At 33.3% G+C, this 25,847-nt stretch overlaps 5 protein-coding genes across 7 annotated transcripts; 3 read left to right on the top strand and 2 right to left on the bottom strand.

The window, feature by feature from the left end:
* On the bottom strand, positions 668 to 4,997 carry LOC109346510 (60S ribosomal protein L35). 2 transcript variants are annotated; one of them, XM_019586100.1, is made up of 5 exons: positions 4,887 to 4,997; positions 4,661 to 4,796; positions 4,419 to 4,575; positions 3,307 to 3,381; positions 668 to 677 (listed from the first exon to the last, which is right to left on the bottom strand). In XM_019586100.1, exons 1-4 carry the CDS (start codon positions 4,888 to 4,890, stop codon positions 3,307 to 3,309), a joined length of 372 nt encoding a protein of 123 aa, XP_019441645.1. In that variant the 5' UTR covers positions 4,891 to 4,997; the 3' UTR covers positions 668 to 677. The 2 variants fall into 2 exon arrangements, with proteins under 2 accessions (XP_019441645.1, XP_019441644.1); XM_019586099.1 differs by lacking the exon at positions 668 to 677 and having other exon boundaries at positions 3,137 to 3,381.
* LOC109344759 lies at positions 5,993 to 7,129 on the top strand. The gene is made up of 3 exons (XM_019583508.1): positions 5,993 to 6,008; positions 6,110 to 6,325; positions 6,513 to 7,129. Exons 1-3 carry the CDS (start codon positions 5,993 to 5,995, stop codon positions 7,127 to 7,129), a joined length of 849 nt encoding a protein of 282 aa, XP_019439053.1.
* LOC109346505 (caffeoylshikimate esterase-like) lies at positions 13,798 to 17,903 on the top strand. Its single transcript, XM_019586094.1, has 8 exons — positions 13,798 to 13,917; positions 14,006 to 14,036; positions 14,176 to 14,302; positions 15,847 to 15,993; positions 16,158 to 16,288; positions 17,021 to 17,158; positions 17,402 to 17,500; positions 17,609 to 17,903. The coding sequence occupies exons 1-8, from the start codon at positions 13,913 to 13,915 to the stop codon at positions 17,858 to 17,860; spliced, it is 930 nt and encodes a 309-aa protein (XP_019441639.1). The 5' UTR covers positions 13,798 to 13,912; the 3' UTR covers positions 17,861 to 17,903.
* On the bottom strand, positions 18,910 to 24,195 carry LOC109346504 (splicing factor 3B subunit 3-like). Of its 2 annotated transcripts, none has more exons than XM_019586093.1 (4): positions 21,051 to 24,195; positions 20,163 to 20,654; positions 19,763 to 19,923; positions 18,910 to 19,092 (listed from the first exon to the last, which is right to left on the bottom strand). In XM_019586093.1, exons 1-3 carry the CDS (start codon positions 24,060 to 24,062, stop codon positions 19,786 to 19,788), a joined length of 3,642 nt encoding a protein of 1,213 aa, XP_019441638.1. In that variant the 5' UTR covers positions 24,063 to 24,195; the 3' UTR covers positions 18,910 to 19,092; positions 19,763 to 19,785. The 2 variants fall into 2 exon arrangements, with proteins under 2 accessions (XP_019441638.1, XP_019441636.1); XM_019586091.1 differs by having other exon boundaries at positions 18,910 to 19,141; positions 19,768 to 19,923.
* Positions 24,846 to 25,693, top strand: LOC109346506 (dirigent protein 25-like). The gene has a single exon (XM_019586095.1). It carries the CDS (start codon positions 24,874 to 24,876, stop codon positions 25,582 to 25,584), a length of 711 nt encoding a protein of 236 aa, XP_019441640.1. The 5' UTR covers positions 24,846 to 24,873; the 3' UTR covers positions 25,585 to 25,693.

Genomic DNA, 25,847 nt, shown 5'->3' with positions numbered 1-25,847 from the left:
TATAACAAATAGTCTAACTCTTACCTTATAGAATAAAAAATAATAATGAACTTATCATATGTAAACTGTAAAGCGATGGTTTCATTACACAATATATTTTCGTTACATAATATAGAATAAAAACATTTTTAGCCTTTTCTTTCTTATCTAAAGAAAAGGCTAAAAATGTTGAAACTAGTCACGATCACATCAATTAAGTTTTATAAAAAAGCTTAATATCACTAAACTTTGTATAACTCCTTCCTTTGTGAGTATCATGGTATAAATATATCTATTCTTAGGGTTTTCTAATGTTTGTCATTTTATTTGAGACTGTTTGTCATTTAAGATTAGAGCAGTTATAGGTGTGAAAACAATTTTTATTTAGATGTCACGGTTATGGTATATAATTTATTATATTTCTCCATAAATTAATAATAATAATACATATTATTTATCATATTTTTTTATTTGGATCTCATAGTCTACTTTACACCACTTATTCTCAACTTTCCTCCTTTATACAATTTATGGCCTTATTTAGAAATAAAAATGCCATAATCTTATTTAAAACATGTTTTCTTTTTCTTTTAAGAATAAGCACAACAACTAAGAAGCTAAGAATGTTATAAAATGATAAGAAGGACTACTGTTTTTGCTTTTATTAATTATTTATTGGAAACTAAAAATCTCAATTCCTAAACTATAAAATAAATTATTTCTTTATGTACAGTTGCTTTCTTAAATGTGTCATGAGGCGTATATTAGGGAAAAAACAATTTTTGTCATGACCACTTATTTAGGAGAATAATTTATTGTTATAGAAGGAGAGACAACACATAGAGAGAATAGAATCGAGGGAGTCAGACTCATCTTCGATACTGGAATGGAGGGAGTTAGACTCATCTACGATACTGGAATGGAGATTGTGTTTTTCTTTTAGTTTTAAGAGTAAAAATATTTTCTCGCTAAGAATATAAGTATTATTACATATGATTTTATTATTATTCGTAGTATTATTCTCTATAGTTTTAGAGAGGAGATTGATTGAGGCATGGTGGTAGCTAGGACGCCCGAATTTTGCATGGGCATTTAAGATGGTATTGTTCATTATTGAATAGAGGATAAAGAAGTATAAAATAGGTTCAGTTTTAATGTCACTTGGAAATATAGAAAAAGAATCAATGGCTTAAACGTTGTACCAATTAAGTGCTGAGTATGTTACAGTGATATGAAAATCAATCGATACTAGTTTATATTAGTATGATTGAAGACTAGTATAATTGTACTAATATGAGGTTCGATTGATCAATTTTCGAGTTCAACAACTACAATCCAATTTTATTAATCATGGTTTTAGTTATTTATTTATTTGGAAAAATGTATTCATAGTAAAGAGTGACCAATTGAATGTAACGGCTCCCACCTAATAGAATAAAACTAGAATTTAATGGATAGTAAGGGGACATAGAAGGATAGCATTGCATGCAATAGTAAAGTTTATCCATCCAAGTCATCAATGAACAATGATCTATTATCCTAAACTATATTTTAAATAATGTCATAATTCAATAAAAACATATTTTTTATTAATTAAAAAAATTAAATATTTATTATTTTTTCTGTTTTTTTTATTATCATTAGTTTGTGATATACTTTACGACATAAAACAACATAGCAATAGCATTGTCCATAATCAATAGCAGCATCCATGTTATATCACAGTGTAGTTTTCTTTGACAATGCAAGTGATTAGCCAGGCAAGCTTTTGGGTTATCTTGATTTGATTTATAACATATCCACTTATTATAATTTCAAAATAGTCAACAGCCAACCTCCAACAAGCTTCATAATAAGTTGTACTCAGTTTGTTCAATTATAAATGTCATCTAATGCATGTTTGAGATGAGTCTCATAATTTCTTATTGATCTGGTTAGATCTAGATGTGATATTGTTTAAATTTAAATACAAAATTAAAGTTTGATTATAAAAAGATATTGTTTACCAACATATTGGCCTATAAAAAAGGAATAATTTCTACTTATATATGTGGGATTGAATATACTCTTGGTTAAAAAAATTATTGATAACTCATTATCACATAATTATCTTTTAACCATCTCCATAAAATTAATGAGAACAAAGCATCTCCTTAAATTTATTCATTGTTTGACATGTGTTTTAAAATGAAAACTCATAGAAAGAAGAGAAATAATACACATGTCAAATAGTGAATGAATTTAAGAAGATAAGCTAACTCATAATTTAAACGTTTTTTTCTCAAATTTAATAGTAGTTGGTGAAGAGATACCTGTTGATTCTGGTAGATTTAACAGTATACTTTATAGTTAGTGTTGTTGAAACATATACCATTGAAATGGGTACTCGTATTAGTTCATGGGCAAAAAAAATCATTTATACGATGAGTAGCAACTACTTACTACTAGTGTTGTCATCCCTAATTAAGTATTAATTATTTTTTTATTATTTTTTCATTTCGAAATTTGCAAGAATTAAAGTGGACATGTTAAAACAAAAACATAAGAGGGAGAGATTCAAGACATGTTAAAACAAAAACATAAGAGGGAGAGATTCAAGACATGTTAAAACAAAAACATAAGAGGGAGAGATTCAACGTTGGATTGGGAAACTCGTATGACAAGCATGGCATCATTGTTACCACACGGTGATGATGATTCCAACTGGAGGGCCATGGCCAGTGGTGCTGAGGGTCACCATCGGTGGCCTCCATGGTCCTGTCTATTCCGTCACCACCCTCTCAGGTTCTCTTGCTTTGGTCCTGCTCAATTTCCTAAATTTATTATCTTTTTTTCCTAGTTGCTTCCATATGTTTAGATCAAAGTTAGAATTTTGTTCAATTGTTTAGTTAAGTTAACCCCATATATCATTTGCGGAATAAAGCAACTTGTTTATGGTCAAGAAATAAGACTTGGTTATACCAGACCTTGAAACGAAGAATGCATACACTTTGCATATGGTCACTATCACAGCTATTTTTGCATGTGATTAACCAATTCCTCAAACACAGAATTAAGGAACAATGATGCAGACAGGTAGAAGGATCCTTCCAAAATGAGATTACAAGTTTGAAATAAGTGTAAAAGCAAAAGCTAAATGGATTGATCAACTTTGAACTTTTAAAACCACTTATAGACTATCACTTCATCAAAAATAAAAATAAAAACTAGTAGCTTAAAGAGAACCACGGGTCTGAAGACATGAAATTTAACACATCCAATAACAAACATGAAACTACAAGTTGAAATGAACCAAAACTCATCAACTATGAAGAAATGAACCAAAACTTACACCTTGATGGCAAATTTCCTCAGTGGGAAATATATTTCTCTCTTCTTCTCACGCTCGGTCTTCAATGATTGCTGCATTTACAGGAAGAAATCTTATGAGCAAACAATAAACATGGTCAAACTACTAGCCTCCTACAACTAAAAAAGCCTTACAATTATGATAATAAAGAGCATCCCACAATCACATTTATAAAAAAATATCTGTATAAACATAAAGACATCCATAACAGAAACAGTACAATCCAATTTTTGCTCCTATATTTCTAATTTAATTATAGTCATAAAAAAGACAGAAAACTAGTGTAATATAAGTGAATTATATGAGCATAAGCTTAGACACTTCAAAATAGCCATGTTGTCCATGTCATGACTCTCTCATACACATCAAAATCAAACATTCCACAGATATTGTCGAACACTCATGACTATAATCGACACCATTTTACATTTAGTTGTATAATCTTCATATAACTATAGATCAAAATGTCAAAGTAATTAGATACATGTTAATTCACAAAACATTTTATCTAACTTAACCTGAGATTATATTGGTGTCCTATAACATCAAATTCGCTGTATGATGCTTCTGAAGATACATATTCATGAGAAATTATATTTAGAGTAACAATCTATTTTGGTCCCTCAAATTTTTCATGTGTACAAATTTGGTCCCTAAAAATTAAAAAAACCCAGAATGATGCTAAAAAATATCAAATGTAGGTCAGATAGTCCTTTTTAGTATGCTTTATGACACCTAATAAGGACGATTTTGACTTACATTAGTGATAATTTAGTACTAGTTTGGACTTTTGTTTTTTCTGGGATAAAATTGGTACACACAAAATATAGGAGGACTAAAGTGGCTAGCCTTCAACGTTATGTATCTTAATTTTGAAAGGGGAATATATAATATTGGAATACAATGTTAATAGGAAAAAATTAAAAAATGGACCTAACCAAATACAGAATTTAAACTACTTTTACAAGTTAAAGAAGACACTAGTTTTCACATCAAGTTAGTTACCACAGAGGCACAGAGCACATAGTTAATCACATGGTCAACATAAAGACTGAATAATGAATAAAACATAAGGGTTATATTATATTACCTGGTGCTTGGTAAGCCTTCTACGAATAGCCCTGGTCTTCTTTGGGCGCAGATCAAGAGGCAAATACTTTTTGTTCTTATAAGCCTCCCTCAATGCAGATTTCTGCTTCTGAGAAATCACGGTCAAAACCTGAGCAATGTTCAACCTCACCACTTTGCTGCAACACATAAAAAATCAATGCCATTAACACAAACACATAGTAGGCAACATAAAAATGAAAAGAGTAAAAAATAGACTTTTACATTTTGGAAAGCTTGTTGGGGGCTCCACCAGTGACCTTAGCAACTCGAAGCAAAGCGAGTTCGGCCTTGAGATCCTTGAGCTGATTCAACAACTCAGCTTTGGTCTTCTGCCTCAACTCGTAAACCTTGATCCTTGCTTCATACATTAATTTCAAAATCAATCAAAGAAATTAGAAAATGGAAAGGAAAAAACAGAGAAATGAAGAAAAAGGGTTTCGAGGAATACCCATTGTTGAATTCACGAGGATTCTGCAGCTTCTGTGTTAGAAACCCTAATCTGAAGCTTTGATTTGGGATATTGGGTTTTTCTTATATATAAGTTGGTATTAATATATGTGGGCCAATTGGGTTCGAGTAAAGAGCCCAAATTAAAATGACTTATCTACCCTTCAAGAGAATCATAGATCTTGGGTTTGTCATATAACAATCATATCTAAATAAAATTTATATTAATTTCATTATTATGTGTCAAAAGACTTTTCCAACTAAAACCAACATGTCTTAGTTTTCTTCATCCCTTTTGCAACTAATGGAACTACATCATTAGAGTTGCATCAACCATTTTCTCTATTTTTCACTTCAACGCAATAGGAGGTAGTGCCCAATGCTCACAATTATAGGATTGTGATAATCAACAATATTGTGATGGAAAATAAGTTAGTTATCATATGCCCATCATTTTATGATAGATTTGTACACTATAAAAGATTTTCACTCATGGATATAGTTTATTTATATTTTGTACATGACCATCATTTTGTGATAGATTTATATTTTATGTCTGAATTTTTTGTATACCCAAATGGTCAAGATTACTCTTTTAAAATAAGTTAGTTATCATATGATCCTGTGAGGAAACGAAATAAATATATTTTACAGGTTTAAAAGTCACTATTAGTCTCAAATTTATCAATAGAGAATATTAAATTGAGGGAATGAATTATATGATTGAATGAAAGATTATACAAAGTCACAATAAATTATTTATATAAAAGGAAGGAAAAACTAACTACCCTAACCAAATTAGCTAACCAACTAACAAAAATGTTAAAAGTGTTAATCAAACAGTTAGGAATTTGAAAGTTAAGTTAAGAATTTCCATTCTGTTTGGTAGTTAGAGTTAGTTAAGCCACTTATGGAAAGTTGTATAAATACATTGTGGCTAAGTACATTGGATTTACTTCTTCTTCTCCATTGAATATATATGTTTATTCTTCTTCTCATTCATTCTCTTTTTACTATTTTTTCTTCCATTCCAATCTTTCTTCATTGTTTGTTTCAACATTTGGTATCAAGAGCCACAAAAGATTCAAAACCAATTCCGCTGCAACAATGGCTCAACTAGCTGGTAATTTCACGACGAATCTTCATGTGCTAGATGGTAAGAATGGGACCAGGTGGAGTATCCAAAAAGAGCCATTTTTGGCTATCAAGAGGTGTCTGATTTAGTCGAGGAAGGCTTGCCGATTCTGGAAGAAGGTGCGACTGAAGCACAAAGGAATGCTTACAAACAGAACAAGAAAAGAGATAGCAAAGCCATTTGTCTCCTTGACCAAGCAGTGGACAATGCTCACTTTGAAAAGATTGTAGGATCTGCAACTGCAAATGAGGCTTGTGATGTATTGGAGAAGCATTATGCAGGGGCTGCACAGTTGAAGAATAATTGTTTGCAAACAATGTGAAGGCAATATGAACTCATGTAAATGGAAGAAGGAGAAAGAATTGTTGATTTCTTCAGAAGGATCATTGGCCAAACAAATGCAATGAAGTCTTGTGGAGAAAAGATGAAGGATGCTGCAATTATTAAGAAGGTGTTGAGAACTGTGACCCCCAAAATTTGACCATGTGGTAGTGGCCATTGAAGAATCAGGGAGATTTGAAAGGATGAAGATTGAAGAACTCCAAGGGACTCTTGAAGCTCATGAACAAAGACTCAATGAAAGGTTAGGGGATATACCTTCACATCAGGCGTTGCAGACCCAAACATCAACAAATAAAGAAGGTTTTGGTGCAAGAAACTTCAGCAAAAACCAATGGAAGAATTCTGATTCTAAATGTGGATTAAGAAGAAAGTTTGGTCAGCAAGAACAAACAAATAGAAAAGGTAGTCACAAACAGTCTGAAAATTGGAAAATGAAAGTTGATAGAAAGAAGATAAGGTGCTATAATTGTGACAAAATTGGTCACTACTCATCTGAATGTAATGCACCAAACAAGAATCAGCACCAAGTAAAGCAAGATCCTGAGGCAAACCTAGCCAAAGGTGAGAATGATGGCTTTGAGGATGAGGCTGTGCAACTAATGATGACAACTATCAGCCACAAGATTGGAACAGATACTTGGTATCTTGATTTAGGGTGTTCCAATCGTATGACAAGTCATAAGGATTGGTTGGTGAATTTTGATTCAACTAGAAGAAATAAGGTGAAGTTTGCTGATAATAGAGTTGTGACAGCTGGGGGGACATGAGATATACCATTGAGGATGCATGATGGTAGGAGGGCATACATAACAGATGTATTATTTGTTCCCAACATGAAGACAAATCTAATAAGCATAGGTCAACTACATGAAAAAGGGCTCAATATGGAACTACAAAATGGATCCATGCAGATATACGATAGCTTGAAGAGGAGAGTTCTAGTTTCACCACTCTCAAGCAAGAGAACTTTTCAAGTGAAGCTAGGAGCATTGAATTCTCAATGCCTGAATACTGAAACCAGTATAGAAGAATCTTGGCTTTGGCACTTGAGGTATGGTCATCTTAACTTCAGAGACCTTGGTTTACTAAGCAAGAAAATTTTAGTTTCTGGTCTGCCTGAAATAAAATTACAATTGTAAACTTGTGATAGTTGCATAACTAGCAAACAAACCAGAACTTCCTTCAGCAAACATACACAAACTAAGGCTACTGATTTATTGCATATAGTATATTCAGATGTGTGTGGACTCTTTGAGGTTCCATCACTAGGAGGAAATAGATACTTTGTCTCCTTTATTGATGATTTCAGCAGGAGAATATGGATATATATCATCAAAGCCAAAAGTGAGGTGTTTGATCATCTGAGGAGGTTCAAAGCAGTGGCTGAAAAACAATCTGGTAGGCACATAAAGGTCATAAGAACTGATGAAGGAGGGGAATTCACATCAAAGGAGTTTGAGAACTTCTGTGTTGATCAAGGCATAATCCATGAAATAACAGCTCCCTACACACCCCAACATAATGGAGTTGCATAAAGAAGAAATAGGATTGTGATGAACATGGTAAGATGTATGCTCAAACGCAAAGGATTACCACACAATCTATGGGGTGAAGCTGTCACCACAGTAACCTATATACTGAATAGAGTTCCTGAGGAAGTGTGGACAGGAAAAAGGTCATTTGTAAAGCACTTGAAGGTATTTGGGTCAGTATGCTACAAACACATACCAGATCAGACCAGAAGAAAGCTAGATGACAAAAATGAACTAATGCTTTTTGTTGGATACCATCCAACAAGTTCTTACAAACTCTTAAATCCTAAAACAAACCAGGTGATGTTTAGTATAGATGTGCTCTTTGATGAGTTGAATTCTTGGAATGATGTCCTCAAAAGAACTGAGCAAAAGAAGACAGTACCTCTAATTCATACACTAGAAGATCAAGAAGATCATGATGTGCAAATTGGTGGCAACCCTTCTCCAAGGTCAGATGCTACTAGTGCTTCACCTAGACTAACAAGAGTGAGGCAGCCACCAATGAGGCTAAGAGAATATGAGTTGTTTCATGATGATGCTATCACAGATGAAGGTGATCTGATTCACTTGGCACTAACGGGAGAAACTGAGCCAATCACCATCCAACAAGCAATGAATGAGGATGTTTGGTTCAGTGCGATGGATGAGGAGCTCAAGGTTATTGAAAAGAACAATACTTGGGAAGTAGCAAGCCTACCAGCAGGAAAATCACCCATACCAATAAAATGGGTATACAAGGTCAAGCTCAGGCCAGATAGTAGCATCTCAAAGCATAAGACAAGACTATATGCTAAGGGATTTATGCAAAAATAAGGGTATGACTACACTAATGTCTTTGCACTTGTGGCAAGATTTGAAACAATAAGATTGATTGTAGCCTTGGCAAGTTCGTTTGGTTGGAAGTTATGGCAGCTTGATGTTAAGAGTGTCTTCCTTGATGGGCCTCTTTAGGAAGAAGTCTACATAACTCAACCTCCTGGTTTTGGCATAAGTAGTGATGGAACCAAGGTGTTGAAATTGAATAAAGCGCTATGTGGCTTGAAATAAGCTCCAAGAGCTTGGAACAAGCGAATTGACTCTTTTCTGAAATCCATTGGATTCATCAAATGCAAGATGGAGCAGGGAGTCTGTGTGAACACAACAAGCACAAGGGATACAATTCTGCTATGCCTTTATGTAAATGACTTAGTTATCACAAGAAGTAGTGAAGTCGAAATTTTGAAACTAAAAGGAAAGCTTAACTCTGAGTTTGAGATGACAGACCTAAGGGAATTGGCATACTTCCTGGGACTAGAATTCCTAAAGACCAAAAGTGGAATTATAATGCATCAAAAGAAGTACATTTCAGATGTACTAAGCAGATTCCAAATGCTGGATTACAAACCAGTAACAGGGCCAGTAGAAGGTAAGGTTGGTTCAGATGAAAAAACCAATCGATCCAACACTCTATAGACAGATTGTAGGTTGTTTGAGGTTCATTTGTCACAGCATGCCTGAGATAAGCTATGATGGAGTTATTAGTAGGTATATGGCTAATCCCAAGCAAAGTCACATAATTGTAGCCAACAGGATCATGAATTATCTTAAAGGAACCATGAACTATGGGATCCTGTTTCACAATCAGAAAAAGGAAAGTGAATCATGCTTTGTTGGCTACTCAAATTCGGATTGGTGTGGAGATAAAGAAGATAGGAAGAGTACATCTAGATATGTGTTCTTTATGTTTGGTGCCCCCCGTATCATGGGGTTCCAAGAAACAAGATGTTGTGGCACTCTCTACTTGCGAAGCTGAATGCATTGCTGCTTGCAATGCAACATGCCAAGGGTTGTGATTAACATCCCTGATAGCAGAACTAAATTGTGGAGAAATTGGAAGGTTTGAGCTAAAAGTTGACAACAAATCAGCTATAAACTTGGCTAAGAATCCAGTTAGTCATGGAATATGCAAACACATTAAAACACGGTTTCATTTCCTAAGAGATCAAGTTGAAAAGGAAAAGGTGAAACTTGTTCATTGCCCTACTGAAAATTAGATTGTTGATGTACTAACCAAAGGCTTGAAGGTTGAGAGATTCAAGAAGCTAAGGAAAATGCTAAATGTCCTAAGTTTTTAGTTAGGATAGAAGTATATTCATTTGTATGAGTAGTTTGTTATATTGTAACTCTTTGATTAAGGGAGAGTGTTAAAATTCTTAATCAAACAGTTAGGAATTTCAAAGTTAGTTAAGAATTTCCATTGTGTTTGGTAGTTAGAGTTAGTTAAGCCACTTATGGAAAGTTGTATAAATACATTGTGACTAAGTACATTGAATTTACTTCTTCTTCTCCATTGAATATACATGTTTATTCTTCTTCTCATTCATTCTCTGTTTTCTATTCTTTCTTCCATTCCGATCTGTCTTCATTGCTTGTTTCAATAAAAAACTCAATTATTTTAACATTCTCCAAACTAATGTATACTCCTTTAAACAAATACACTAACCTTATTCAGTATTGACTTAATTACATTTAATAGTGATTGTTATCACACTGAATTTCATATCACTACGAGATATCGTATATTACTTAGAGGAGTCAAGATTTTTTATTCCACTATTTTTTCTATTTCTATATAACAAGTCAATAAAATCTTGTCAACTAATCTTCAATATTCATTTTCTCCTCTTTCTCTTATTACGAAGTTGTGAGAGTTATTAAGGCATAAATAACAAATTTATTTCTATAATCTTTACCGGGCTAGTATGATATATAGTAATATTTAAACATGGATCCATTACTCGTTTCTCATGTATAATCAATAATAAGCATCTGCAAAATGAAAAAAAAACACTAAAGCATTGTAATAAAAACCGTACGGTAGCGATTCAACCAGAAAACTGGTGAACCGAACCCCTTATCGGCACGTTATGCTATTAAGACCTGTCATGCAATAGAACCGGAGTAAAATTGTCAAAACCGAGCGATTTTGATGAAAATTGGCTAACCGGCCGATTCACTATTATTAAAAAGTAGGCAAATGAAGAAACATGTTATATCATTTATTCTGAAATCTCTAAGTCTAAGACTGTAAGAAGATATGAAATCCCTAACCACTCCATAGTTGTGTTCCACTTTCCTAAAAGAAAAGACATTTATGTTTATTCTCCATCTTCATCCAGTTCATAGTCGGAAAACCGTGAACGAAAAAAGAAGGTGTTGACATGCCATGTATCTTTTCCATCTTTAGTACTTTAACAATATTATAGAAGAATGAGAGAAAAAATTCAGAGTTTTCTCTGGTTTGTGACTGGGGCACCTCACCTTCCTCTACGAGAACTAGAGTCTTCTTCTCTTTCTCCAAAAAAAATTTGAAGTTGATTATCTCATGCACTGTAGCACTGTGTAGAGATTATATGATATTCACTATCCAATTTTTAATATTACAAGAAAAAATAGGTGTAGTGGCACGGTGCAGAGGTTATGTGTTCCTATATAGCTTTCTTTTATGAGTTTATGTATTTGTATAGATTATATATTACAAGAAAAGAATAGGTGTAGTGGTCTAGAGAAGTTATAGAACCTAGGTTTAGAGAAGTCATAAATTTTGGATGTTGTGACAACATGGTGGATTGCCCAAAAAAATTCAGAACATTAGTTTTGCTTTTGCGTAGGATATTTTAGTGGCATCAAAAAAATATAGAAATTTTATTTACTCTTTCACTGAATTTTTTAAAGTGTAAGGTTTGTAGTACAATTAATAATAAATATAAGTATGTTTATTTGATATAACTGACATGCAATTTAATTACTAAACTATCGACTAAAACACTATACCATTATATCAATATCTCGACCAATTTGATGACCGATACGGTATTAATAACATTACACTAGAAGTTTAAGCTTAAGTATATATATCATAAGAATAGACTTAGAATATTTATATATCCGTCCTGGCAGCTTAGAAATGATTAGATAGATGAATATTATGAATTTGTGTGTATACACATACAATTAACAAAAGGTAAAAAAATGTGTTTAATATTTATATGTGTAAAAAAACTATATATTATCACTACATTATTCATAATAATTATTTTTATTAAATAATTAAAACAATTAATATATAACAATAAATGGTAGGTTAAAAATGTAAAAAAAATTCTTATATTATATATCTATAATTTAGATTCATGTACATGGCAACAAATTGAAAATTGTAATCATTTTTTATATAAAACCTATCACCTACTGCCACGGGACAGCTAAATCGTTGGAATGTTAAGAAATTAATTAAAAAAACAACCAAGCAAAAGTTTTACAATAAATGCATGCATAAAAAGAGTAGGTGAGATAAGATAAATACTTCTCTGTAATATAACCCTTATACATGCAAATACTTTTTATTTAACTTTTATGTAAATGCTATTCTTTGATCAATAAAAAGATTTATTTTATTATGGTACCAGAAATAAAGAAGTTACAAAAAGGTTCTATAAGCTGGAGAAATACAACTATAAAGAAGACTAAAAAGTTAAACTCTCACATGAGTTTCAAATATTTTTATAGGCAAAATGGCACTACATGTATAAAGGAGGTAGTGAGATAAGATATATTTATAAGATGTGAAAAAAAATGTATATACATATGGTGTAAGAATTTTTATACTGTCAGAATATATTATTTACTATTTATTTTAATTATAATTAAATTTTAAATAAAAGTAATACAATAAATTATGGATAATGTACTGATTATGTATAAATTTTTACATTGTGTATATATATTACACTCTTATTGGATAATAATTAGCATTTGACTTTTTATTTATGAATTCTAACTCAATGAAGGAGATTCATGATTATTGCTTAGTTAGAAATAAAGTTTGTATATCTTTAAGCCTCCTAAATTTATAAAATAAATAAATAAGGAAAAGCCACTTATTAAGCACATAAAAAAAACTCCACTAAACCCAATGCAAGTTGCGTATAAAAAGAAACAAAATTGGTGATTCATGCTAAGATCAATTTCTTTATCCTCCCTTAATAATCGGATTAAACTAACATAATAATCTGAATATGTATGCAAATTAAACTTTTATTACCCTTTCTATCGATAAAATTCAACAACTCTTCAATTATTATTAATATTTTATCTATTATATTAATTTATTTATGGAATGAAATTTAAACATATTCTTAATAACTGGCAAACAATCTCATCCGATAATTACATTTGGAAATAATGTGTGGCCCAAGCCTATTAGAAAATGCTTGTTAAATTTTTTCCTTGAATTTTACTTCTATCTTATTCTTTTAGTATAATTTCTAGTTGTCACTTTGTAACTGTAAGTATAAGTTTATGTAGGTAGCATATAAAAGTAGAACTATTTTATAAAATTAGATGTGAAAATAGCATAAACTTATCTATTTATTTTCTTATTTATTTATCAAATATATATATATATATTTATTTATTTATTTTGTTCATAAAAATAAACAAACCATTTGACCGAATAAAAAACTAATTAGTTTTAAAATGTCATAAAATTCATTCTAAAAATTACAACATTCCTTCCTTTTTTGTTCAACAAAAATTAATATTGACTTTTTGACTGAATAAAATAAATATATTTTGTTATAAGAAGATAAATTATCTTTTCCAACCACTTAAATCATGACATATGTCTCATTTTATCATTTTTTATAAAAAAATATTATAAAACTAAACAAAATAGTATACATGTCATACTTTTACTGGTGGAAAGAGATAAATTATCTCATGATGTGAGGAAATACTTTATTCTGATAAAAATAATAGAAACTATTTAAAAAAATTAGGCATCAATATGAAAGTATTTTCCCCTATCAAATTATGACATTATAACCTGTATACTTATATATCTTACATTTGCTTCATTTCTCATTTTTCATGCAGTAACATCAAAATTCTTTATATAAATCAGATTTTCATATAACAAGAAAAGAGTAGACCCTGTAAAAGTTTCTGACCAACTTCAACAATTCTTCACATATCATGGTCTCTCTCTCTCTCTCTCTCTATGTGTACAATTATCATCTTCTTAAACCTATTATGTACTTAGTTTTTTTTTCTGCTTTCTGGTTTGTAGGAAAATGAAACTGAGATCAAATATGAAGAGGTATAATTAACACCACTTCTATCATGCTTTCTGTACCTTTTGCTTATTCAATTCAATGATTAAGAAAAGAAAACAAACATAATCTTAATGCGTCCTAATTAATATTAATAACCAAAGATTATGTTTTACATATTTTCAGGAATTCATATCGAATTCTAGAGGTATGAAGCTTTTGGCAAGTCGATGGCTTCCACAGAATCAATCACCAAAAGCTTTAGTGTTTATGTGCCATGGCTATGCCTTGGAATGCAGCATCACCATGAGCAGTAATTATTTTTCCTCTTCTCCTAAGTCCTAAATTCATTATATATTTATGAGTATATTAACATTTATCCCTAAGTTTTAAGATATAAATAAACACCTAATAACCCTATTCCTCAAAAACATAACACTCCTCATCATTTTACTATGTTCACCAACTTTTTCCCTTAAAATTATCATGCTAGTTAACCATAGTATGGGACTGGTATCCTCTACGAGAATTCCAATACTGGAATGTAAGGTTTAGTATTTTAAAATTTACACCGTTATATATATTTTTTTAAATCATATGTCATAATTTTATATAATACTAGAGATGATATATTTTACACTTATGATTGTCAAATCTAATTAACCAATATTACTCCATCACACATAAAAAATCATTTATCATTGTGAAATCAAAACATAAACTCCTAAGTTATAGCATAAAAATCAATATCCAAAATATCACTGTTCCAAAATATCAACCTTGCTTAGATAAAACCTCAATTTCTGTCAAACTCAAAACTGAAACGCAGCATATATGACCCAGACGTAATTTGCTATTCCTTATGAAGTAAAGTATTCAAGTTGATTAGATAAAGTGGGAAAAAGTGGCAAGAATCACTGAAATTTTACGCTCAAGAGAAATCCAATCCAATCCTCTTGCAAGTGTTATGTTAATGACTTGTTCCATAGTCTCTCAAACATGTTTAGAAGTAGTGCGCATACCTAAATGCCTTTGTTCTTTTCAGTTATTTTTTTATTTCATTATATTTAAGAATATTCTCTCATTAGTTATTAACTAATTTATCTCTTTCGGGATGTGTAATATCAATCAAACTTTAGCTTAACACGACGATAAATGAGATTTGAATGGGACTTTTATTCAAAACCACTAACCATAGATGAATGTTGTTATTAAAATGGCAATTGCCAATGAGGCTTGGATGTCACTATCATTTTCCAAAAAAAAAATTGGGAAGAAAATGGGTCCTCCATTATATTCCATTGGTGGGAAATTAAATACCAATTAAATGGATCTTTATTATATCTCCATTATATTGAATAGAGATATGAGAATCGAATTTTCTTAGGACAAAAGGATATTTATTTTCTAAATGTACTTAAATTTAGTTTAGCATGGGTTATGAACTGTAACTCACCAGACTTTTATAAATATTTATTCAGTTTAACTTTTTATAGAGGAATGAAGGTTAACCCTATGGTTTAGTTAATATATTATAGTGGAGGAGTTACAGAACATGGTTAAAGGGGTGGAGTGTCAACTCTTAACAAAAATGAGATTCACTGTTATATATTGAAGCTTAAATAAGGATGAGTGTAATTTACTCTATATATTTAACCAAGGTTATAAATATAATTTATCATTGACCTTAATTGCTATAATCATTGTGATCATTGTGATTATGATTTGATGATGAATTGAAACACATGCATGCAGGCACATTGTGATTATGGTTTTATGGTAATTTACTCTATATTTAACCAATTATATGATCATTGTGATTATGATTTGATGATGAATTGAAACACATGCATGCAGGCACAGCAACAAGGCTTGCAAAAGCAGGTTATGCAGTATATGGTGTGGACTACGAAGGTCATGGAAAATCAGATGGTCTTCAAGGTTTTGTCAGAAACTTTGATTATGTCATCAACGATTGTTCCTACTATTTCACCACCATTAGTGGTCACCTTCTTTTCCTTCTCTCTTTATATATCATTATTTCAATTTCTTGCATGCCATTATCTTTTTCTTTTTTATATCTTTTCAACCCATTTTCCTACTTTCTGTATATATAAATATAATCATTGAATGATACTTATTTTTGAATATTAATAAATAAAGTGCAGAAAAGAAAGTGAACCATAGAAAGTTGAGGTTCTTGTTAGGGGAATCAATGGGTGGAGCTGTGGCGCTTCTATTGCATAGGAAAAAGCCAGATTATTGGGATGGGGCAATTTTGGCTGCACCAATGTGCAAGGTTGGCTTTCTTATTCCATTTTTTGTTCTTGTTATATGCTCTATAATTGTTAAATATTAGAAAACTTCCATGTATTTTTTATATTTTAGTTGATTCGTTGGAGCAACATAATTCAACAAACCCATTTAAATATCATTGTTTGACTGATACTACTAACCCTGGATATCTAGAAGGCACATCAGGCATTTATGTAGTGGTACCCTTAAGAAAGGATCAGTTAATAATTTCTTAATCTAAACCGTTGCGATGGTGTCCTATATATTCACATCTAGAAGACCTTGCCTTAAGAAAGTGACCTACAATTATTAGAGTGGTGTTATTAATTCCCCATTTAGTTTTTCATTACCTATATTTGTATTATAAATTAGAGATGTGATCCACTTACTTCAAAAGTATTATCACTTAATGGGTAAGGAATTAATTAATTCATCTTTTATAATATGTATTTTTTTTTCCAACAAATATTGTTCACAGGAATTGAACCACTGACCTTTTGATATTTTTTGGATAAAAAAGAACCTTATTTTCAGGGTTATATTAGTCATTTATATTTTTTAATTCTATATCTGAAGTTTGAAATATATTTTATGTGTTATTTTTCCTTAAGTAATGTAAAGAACACCTCACATTTACAATTGAGAGTAAAATATATGCACTAATAAGTGTAAAGATTTAGTTTGTTGCAATTACTTGAAAGCAATCTCAAATTGTAAATAAGGAAATATTATGCAGATTGGAGCTGATATGTCACCAAATGCAATGATGGTTACTATATTGAGTGGACTCAGCAAAGTGGCTCCTAAATGGAAAATAGTCCCAACAGAAGATTTGTTTGAGATTGGTTTCAAAGTGCCTGAAGTCAGAGAACAGGTTTCTACACAAATCTTTATTCTACAAACTTTTAATTCCCAATTCATACTCAACAAGTGACACACTTTAGCGTTTATTTGCGAGTTAGTTTTTTTGGATGACAAGAGATGAAGGAGGAAACTTAAAAGTCATGAAATACATTTGTGAGATGACTATTAAGCTTTCCATTTCTTTCCAAAATCAAACTCACAAATAGACCCTTAGTTTGTAATAGATTATAATGTTATTATTCACATATTGCAGATTAGAGCTAACCCATATTGCTACAAAGGAAAACCTCGTTTGAAAACAGCCCGTGAACTTCTGAGAGTTAGTACAGAAATTCAGCAAAGACTACATGAGGTTTGTCAAAGTTTTAACATTGTCTTTAATGCTAAAAACCCTTTAAAATTGATTACACTTATTAATGAGTTTGATGCAAAAGTGATGACCCTTTTGTATTTTGAGTAGGTTTCAATACCATTTCTGATTGTACATGGTGAAGAAGACAGAGTGACTGATGCATCAGTTAGCAGAGAACTATATAATATGGCCTCAAGCAAAGACAAGACATTAAAGATGTACCCAGGAATGTGGCATGGTGTATTGTACGGAGAGCCACCAGAAAATTTGAACATTGTATTCACAGATATTATTCATTGGCTAGAGGAGAAAACTCAACATACAAGTAAAAGAATAGAGAGAGCAGAAAGCATAAAATGAAGCTTTAGTAAAGGACTAAAGAGGATTTCATTATTTATTTTTTTGCATAAAGGCCAATGCCAATAGCACTGTTAGAATTGGGTACTTGGCTATTTTTTATTGAAAGGTGTGGATATTATAATTGTACCATGTTCCGGATTCAGCTAATAAGGCTACAAGCTCTGAACATATAATTTCAAGTCAATTCTTTCTTTTCGAATCGTGTATACGGCCACAAGCTAAGTTAATTTATAATCTTAACCTTGCTTTGGTAAAATGATTAAGAAAGACTTAACAATTAATATTTTGTCAGCGAATATGATTAATAACAGAACATATAATATTATTCGATCCATATAATTGACTCTAAGTAAAATTAGAGCTTCGTTGTTGTTGTTGTATACTCCTGCTTTTGATTCTTCCGGTCTTCACTTATTCAAGGATTTATGGCTACTGCATTAGTTTATGTTCAATTCTACAAAAAGGTACCATAAGCAGTGAATGTGTAGAACCATCTCGATAAGTGAAGCAAAAGTATATAAGAAAACTGAACTTCTCTATGATATATCAGTCATATCAAGACTTAAATCTATCCGTTATTTTTGCAATCATAAAAAAAAGAGTATAAGCAGAAAATTATTGTGAATTGTAAAGGCTAGTTATCAACAATCTTGAGAGAAAACCACACACCTAAAAAAATAATTAGTTTCCAAAAAAAATCATCTCACAGTGGAAAAGTCAGTCATGACAAATTCAGTATCAAAAACCATTCATGAATCGTTTTCCAACACTGTAGCACAATCATAATGTGACATTTTTCCACAAACATATCTTTCATACATTTGGTTTTTTTTATTCATGAAAACAATTAGTACCTCTTTTTCAACTGGGTTTTGATAGGAACACTAATGTTGCCTTCATTTTTTTGGAAAACTGGTGTCATTATATCTCAAAGGAATCCACTTCTATTGAATGGGAAATGCCAAAATTTCAGCACTACAATTTGACAAGCTATCAAACATCTCATTTTCATAATATAAAGAAATTTTGTAAAAATAAAACTCAGTAATATGACAGCATGTAGGGATGTGGATATAGATGGTGGTGTGAGTTGTCATTATCACATCCACAAGCAGTGTGATAAAATTCAATTACAATTAATTACAACATAAATTGACAACTTATGCCTTACAGATTTCACCTTCTACTCCTCCCTCTTACAAGAAATCACTGCTTCAAGTATTAAATGGAAGCACAAGCTCTCTACTTTTGTAAGTGACCTCACTACTGGCAGGCTGTGACCTGCAAAACAATAATAAACCATATTATAAACCAGTTTCATGAAATCTCGATTCTGTATAACACAAAAGCAACTAGAAACATAGTAAAGATATTTTAAAAAATGGGAACCTATATCGCAACAGATGGAAATAGTTAACAATGACCTATATAAACCGCGGCACGTCCACATAAGCTTTAGTCTGAAGAAAAAAAAGTGGTGTCCATCACTATCCCTCTTGTTTGTAAATTTACAAGACAACCATCACAGTATATCTAGCTGCTTTGAACAAAATAAACAAAATGATGACGTGGGTATGGTGAACACCAGAGTGAAGGCAAAATCGAAGTTTCGGTTTCTATTTAGTCTCAACCACCCGAGTAATTAGAAAGACCCAAACCTCTCTAAAATGGAAGAAATGTTTTTGAAGCAAATAACCTATTTGACTTCTATGTTTCTCCCTTAAGTATTAAATCAGCAGTGTTCTCCCTTCTTTATATGCATCATTCATTTCTATGTTAGATTAGTCAATGTAGTTCTATTAGACAGATACATAATTGCATCTTTAAGCATAGCGCTTACACTCCTACTAATCACAAAAGCACTTTAGAAAAACAACACAAAGATGGGCAGAAATAGGACACCACACCTTTCTGAAGATCATCTCTCAAATAATCTTGTTTCGTACTTCCTCAAGCTTCTTCAGTATCTCTCCAGGGGTTCTGTCCAATTCATCAGCAATTTTTCTCTGCAAATCCATTGGTAATGTTGGGTATTGCTCACATAGATCTCCATCAATCACATCCTACACCATTGTGACAGAAATCTCAGAAACTTGTCAAACTAAATATGGATTAAAAACACAATAAAAAAAAAACATTTTCACACGGCCAAGAGATTTTTACTTAAGGCAGAAGATAAATGCCACTGTCTGGAACAACAATGAAACTGTAATAGGTAGCATGTTATTATCGAGTACGAATGGTAAGCAGTGTTATGTAATTTATTTAAAAGAAAGAACAGGATCCTATACACCAGGCATACCTTAACAGGAAAATAAGCAGATCTATACGCCATATGGTCTCTTCCACACAAAGGTGGATGGTCCTGCCTCAAATGCATCTCCAAATGAGAGAAGAAATCAACATCATCTCGTGAAGTAAAAGCATGCAATGCCCCAATACTTCCCATAGCTGTTCCATATACAATGCACTCTCCACCCCCTGGTATAAGAGACGCCTTTTGCAAAGATGTGATCAGATCACCAACATGAAATTGTACAATTTCTTCCACCTTATTGGGAGCTCCGTTCAGCTTTCCCTGCTCCCACTTAATCCTCCCACCAGTAGGATCTTCTTCTATCTCATCTGAAACGTCCTGTGGCAATCGCACAAAATAGACATTCCCAAACTTGTCTGCGCCTGCCATGGTGTCAAAATCTATGTGGTAAGATGCAGTAAGCCATCTTGGAACACAATCATCCGCAAATATGTAAAGCTGGTTTTCATCCCGCCTATACTTGCAGTAATGGAAAGACTGGAAGAGAGTACATAACACAGTTAGCTAAAAAAAGTATTACTGAAACAGGATATGGACTTACGGAGGGCAACAAAACATAGGATCAGTGCATAAGTATGCTGTCTATTTTGCAAAATCAAGAGAAAAATTAATTCAGTGTGGAAAGTTCTAGTGAAGTCGTTACAGCTTCAATGATAGAATAATTCCTCTTAAAGGTTTCTAACAAAAGCCACAACAGTAGAATTAACATTAAAATTTGCTGGACACAGATGCATTACTGTGATAAGACAATGTCATATCTAATGCCAACAGCCAAAGTGCCAAACCCAGAAGCCATGATGAAAAACCGTTGTCATAATGCTTAACTAAAATATCCAGATGTTCGGTAGATAAAGATATGAAATAGAAACATACCTCTTGCATGTCGCTTACATAAATTCGATCACGGTACGCATGAATAGAGACAATTGTGTTGGGGAATAGCTTATTCTCACATTTCCTTAACAATCGTCTTTTCCCCAAATCATATAGCCTGAGCACGGGTCCTATTCCAGCAAGTAATCTTCCTTGAAACTGACATAGAGCAAGAGGAACACCTTCGACCTGAGTTTTGTGAAGAAGTTCAAGAGATCTTCCATCCTCTACAAACCTATATATATGAATATATCCAGCAATTAAAGTCCTTTTGGGCAAAAATTGCAGTCCCTTTGCAGTGCCAACAGCTAACAGGGTTCCATATTCCTTGTCATGGAAATTTACTGTGCATATGCTGAATGCAGCCTCATTCTCCTGAAGCTCCAGAAGACAAGTTGTATTTCCTGTCCTTGGATCAAGAACTCTAATACAGGAAACCCATTTATCTGATTCAGTTTTTGGATAACCATAATGTTCATCAGAGAGTGCATCATCTTTATCCTCATCCTCACCACCATTCTCCATTGGGTCACTTCCAGTCCCATTTCCCCCTGCTTGAGCAGTCTCAAAACACTCTTTCCTTGCCGCTTCACGCTCTTCTGCAGTTAATGCTCCTTGATCACTCTCAACTATTACCAAAAGTTTCCGTTTGGGTTGCAGGACAAACTTTCTTGGAGTATATCTTAATGGAATTACAGTCTCATTAAATGTTTCTCCTAATCTTTCAATGGTAAAAATCCTCAATGCCTCACCAGCAACGGCAACTACACCTTCCACACATTGGTCAGACGAAAATGAGGCAGCATATTCAAGGGTTTCATATGAAAGTGGTGTTAAAAGGAAATGTCCCTGGTGAATATAACCAAGCCATGGCCGACTTGACAAGCAAAGCATAGCACGCTTGCCTCTGACAATAATAGGAAACAACTTTGGGGCTCTCAATCCTAAGAATCGGGAACGAGAATCAGAAAGCTGACCTGTAACCATATCCACTACAGTTCTAAACAAGACACCATTCTGTAAACCAGCATTCAAGAAAAGGCTAGCAGGATGATCAGCACCATCCTCGCCACCAACAGATGCTTGAACTTCAAGAAAAAGAAGAGATTCTGGAGCTGAAGAAACACTTTGAACACTAAGAGCCTGCATACAATCATCAGGATCCAGTGATAAGATGCGGATAGTCTTGTCATATGAGCCTACTGCAAGAAAGCGGGATCTTTGTCTGCCTTCGGGTACTGGAGCAATGTCCAAACAAGCAACGTCTCCAGACATTTCATGCTTTTCAACCTCCATCAACTGACCAGTAACATCCACTTCAAAATATATAAGCTCCCCTCCACTCAGTGCAATAACAACTTGAAGTCTATTATATCCAACTTTGGCAATTGTCCTCTTTCCGGGAGTTCTCCACTCATTAATACGCCCATCCTCCCTAATGTGTCTGATACCATTAGGGTGAACCTGCATGAGAGAATCATCACCTATCAAAGAAACAGCAAGGGAGGGTGTGGTATCAAGAAACCCACTGTCACTAACTTCTTCAACTGTCTCACCAATGGAAAGCACAAGTGTAGCATTTGTGAATGACACAACGATATAAGCATCGAACTCATCAATAACATTCTTCTTCACAGTCCAAACAGCACTAGGTATACCAGGAAGCCTTGATACTGCCATCTCACTAACAGCTAAACCAGTTCTCAGGATCCTCAAAGACGAACGAGGACCACGCCCACAGAGAGTAAAAATCTGTGGGGTTTCCTCCTCAAAGAGGTTACTGACTTTCATATCCATTATTGGCATTAAACTCTCAACCTGATCAATCCTGACAAGATTTTTCAGTCTTCTCGGCCTGAAATATACCGGTTTAAAACCATCCCGTGTTTCCTCCAAAGTAGCAGATGACACCTCCACGTCATCATCATCCCCAATCGCCTTAAACTGATACAGAGCATGATTGCCAAACTCCGATGCTGCAAACAAGAATCCCGACTTGAGCACACACATTGAAGCCGTAACAGGAATAGTATCAAAATACTTAATCTTTAACTCCGAGACACGGTCACCATCATGCTCCAAGGTCACCTTAAAAATATCTCCATACTCAGTCTGAAGAAGGAAGAAAAACATGGACTTCAGCTTATGCATAGCCGCCGAGACAATAAGAACACCGCGCTCTATAGGCAAATCAGCACGCCGAGGAATCACAGCCCTAACTTCCTGATGTCCCTGATTCTTATAAATAACAAAATTCTCAGCACAAACAAGCACACCACTCGGCCCATCGCCACCACCAGGAACAGTGACCAGCAAATTGGCACCATTATCAACCTGCTCAGACCACTTCCTAGACACGTGATTGAGCCCTAAATCAAGCTCATAAAAAGTCAAATGCTTCTGAGCTTCAGAAGCAGCCAGACCAGTGGAATCCAAATCGGCCTCGGAGTAGTCCAACTCAATAGCAGCAAAAATAGGGTTCTCAAAACCACAATCAACCCCACAAATAAAATACACTAAAGTGTGAGACTTATGAGCCTCTAAAGGCGAAGAAATAGTTAACCTAGCAGCAGTATCTCTATTCAAAACATAAACAAGCTTCTGTTTTTCACAAGCACCAATCATAACAGCCCTACCCTTTGGATCTATAGCAAGATACTGACCCGGAACAATGCGGCGACAACCCGATTTACCAAAAGTTTCTTGATGGATTTTATCAAAAACATTCTTCTCCTTATTGTAATCAAGGATTACAATGCGACCGGAATCTGAACCTACAACGATGTAATCCTTCTGAGCACCGGTGAGACGGAATTGAGCTAAGGACCTAATAGCACCAAAGATTTCAACGGAGAGAACGGTTTGAATGCGGCCATTGTCATCAGGGCGAAGGAGATCGAGTACTTTACCTCTGGCGACGACGATTTCTTGGGACTTGCCGCCGGAGAAGCTGCCATTGATGGCGCAGATGATGCCGGTGGGTTGCTGGAGAGTGAGATTGTAGAGATACATGGTGGAGTGTGTGAATTAGGGTTAGGGTTAGGGTTTTAGACAAGTTTTTTCCAATTTAACATTCGAGTACAGAGTAACAGAGGCACGTTCGTGAGTATAAAGTATAAACCCTAGGCGCTGGGGTTTAATTTCCTGGTATGTAAGAAAAATATAATTTTTAGGTTTATTTTCTAGTATACACACACAAAGTTTGCTTTTTATACACTTTATCATCATTTATATTTAATCAATCAAAAAAGTAATGCAAATAAATAATGAATTACATATTGATTTTATCTAAATCTTTATTCTCACCAGAGTATTTTTTCCAATTGTTATTGAAAAAACATTTTATTTAGTTACTTATCTCACCTTCTTCACTTCTTGATAGGTGTGTATAAAGTTTTAGTAGCAATGTTTTTTAACCATAATTGAATTTCAATCAAAATGGTTCTTTCAACTACCAAATTAGAGGAACTCTTATTTTTCATGCATCAGAGAAATCAGAACAATTGCTACCAGAAACATAACACTCATCAATATGCATCTTTAAACTATTAGATTTTTTTGGCATCATAGGTGAAGATGTGAATCATGTATTGGGTGAGATTGTTCCATTCATGCACAACCTAATCCTTATAGTAAAGCATATAAAATAACCAATTCACTATCTTATATATAATATTAAAAGTTGTTTAATGAGACATGATCATAGACTATTCTGATTTCTGTAACCAAAAAGAACTATTCTAATCTCTAACAACCACACTTAATTAAAGCCTAATTATATAAACCAAGCATGCAAATACTATGCCTAAAGAAGAGTGCAACAATGGCCAAATTCCCTTTTCTTCTGGCCATAGTAATGTTGTTACTTCTGTTCATGATTACAATAAACCATTCTTCCTTAGCTAGAACTCTTGGCAATTCAACCCCTAACCATAACCATGGCCATCACAGAATAACATTTTTAATGCCACATATGCTCAATGCTACACAGCCTTCAGAGAAACCTGCCACTACTAAGGTCACTGGTGAACCTCCCTTCAAAAAACCTCTAGGATTCTTTCCTCCAAGTGAAGGGATTCCAATACCACAAAATATTCCAACCACTTCATCTTCCACTCAATCACTTGACCTCTCTAGCATTGGCTTCTCTTTTCCAACTAGAGCTACGCTTCAAGAGCTGGAGTTTGGATCGGTAACATCAATAGACGAGGATCTGCTCGAAAGCAATGGAGATGAACCACATAAACTAGGAAAAGCACAAGGTGTTTATGTTGCTAGCTCAGAGGGTGGAAATAGCCATATGGTGGCTATGACAGCAAGTTTTGTGAAGGGTGAGTATCAAAATGGATTGAGATTTTTTGGAGTGCATAGGAGTGATGTGTTTGAGTCACATGTTGCAGTTATTGGAGGCACTGGCAAGTACTATGGTGCAAATGGCTATGCTGCAGTTAAGGTTGTAGATAAAATAGGGTCCAGTAAAGAAGGAAAAGTAACAAGTTCCAAGTTCCTTCTCTTTGATGTATATCTTAGCTAAAAGGTACCCAAATGATTGAAAAATCAGTCTTGGTTGTGTTTTCTTTACTGTATTGACATATAATAACTAATATCATGTTTGAGTAATAATTTTCAAAGGATTTCATCTAGTTCAATGCCATCTCTTACCTTCTGAAAAGAAATTTTGTACCTACCCCAAAGTTGAGTTGTAAAATTTGAAGAGTGTAGGATCCTTATGTGAGAAAGAATAAGAAAAACTACATATCTACAGTTATAAGAACATTACCTGTTTTGAAGTAAAAT

The sequence above is a fragment of the Lupinus angustifolius genome, chromosome LG04 (genome assembly GCF_001865875.1).
Source record: "Lupinus angustifolius cultivar Tanjil chromosome LG04, LupAngTanjil_v1.0, whole genome shotgun sequence".
Classification (NCBI taxonomy): Eukaryota; Viridiplantae; Streptophyta; class Magnoliopsida; order Fabales; family Fabaceae; genus Lupinus; species Lupinus angustifolius.
This window is presented reverse-complemented; position numbering and strand designations above follow the sequence as displayed.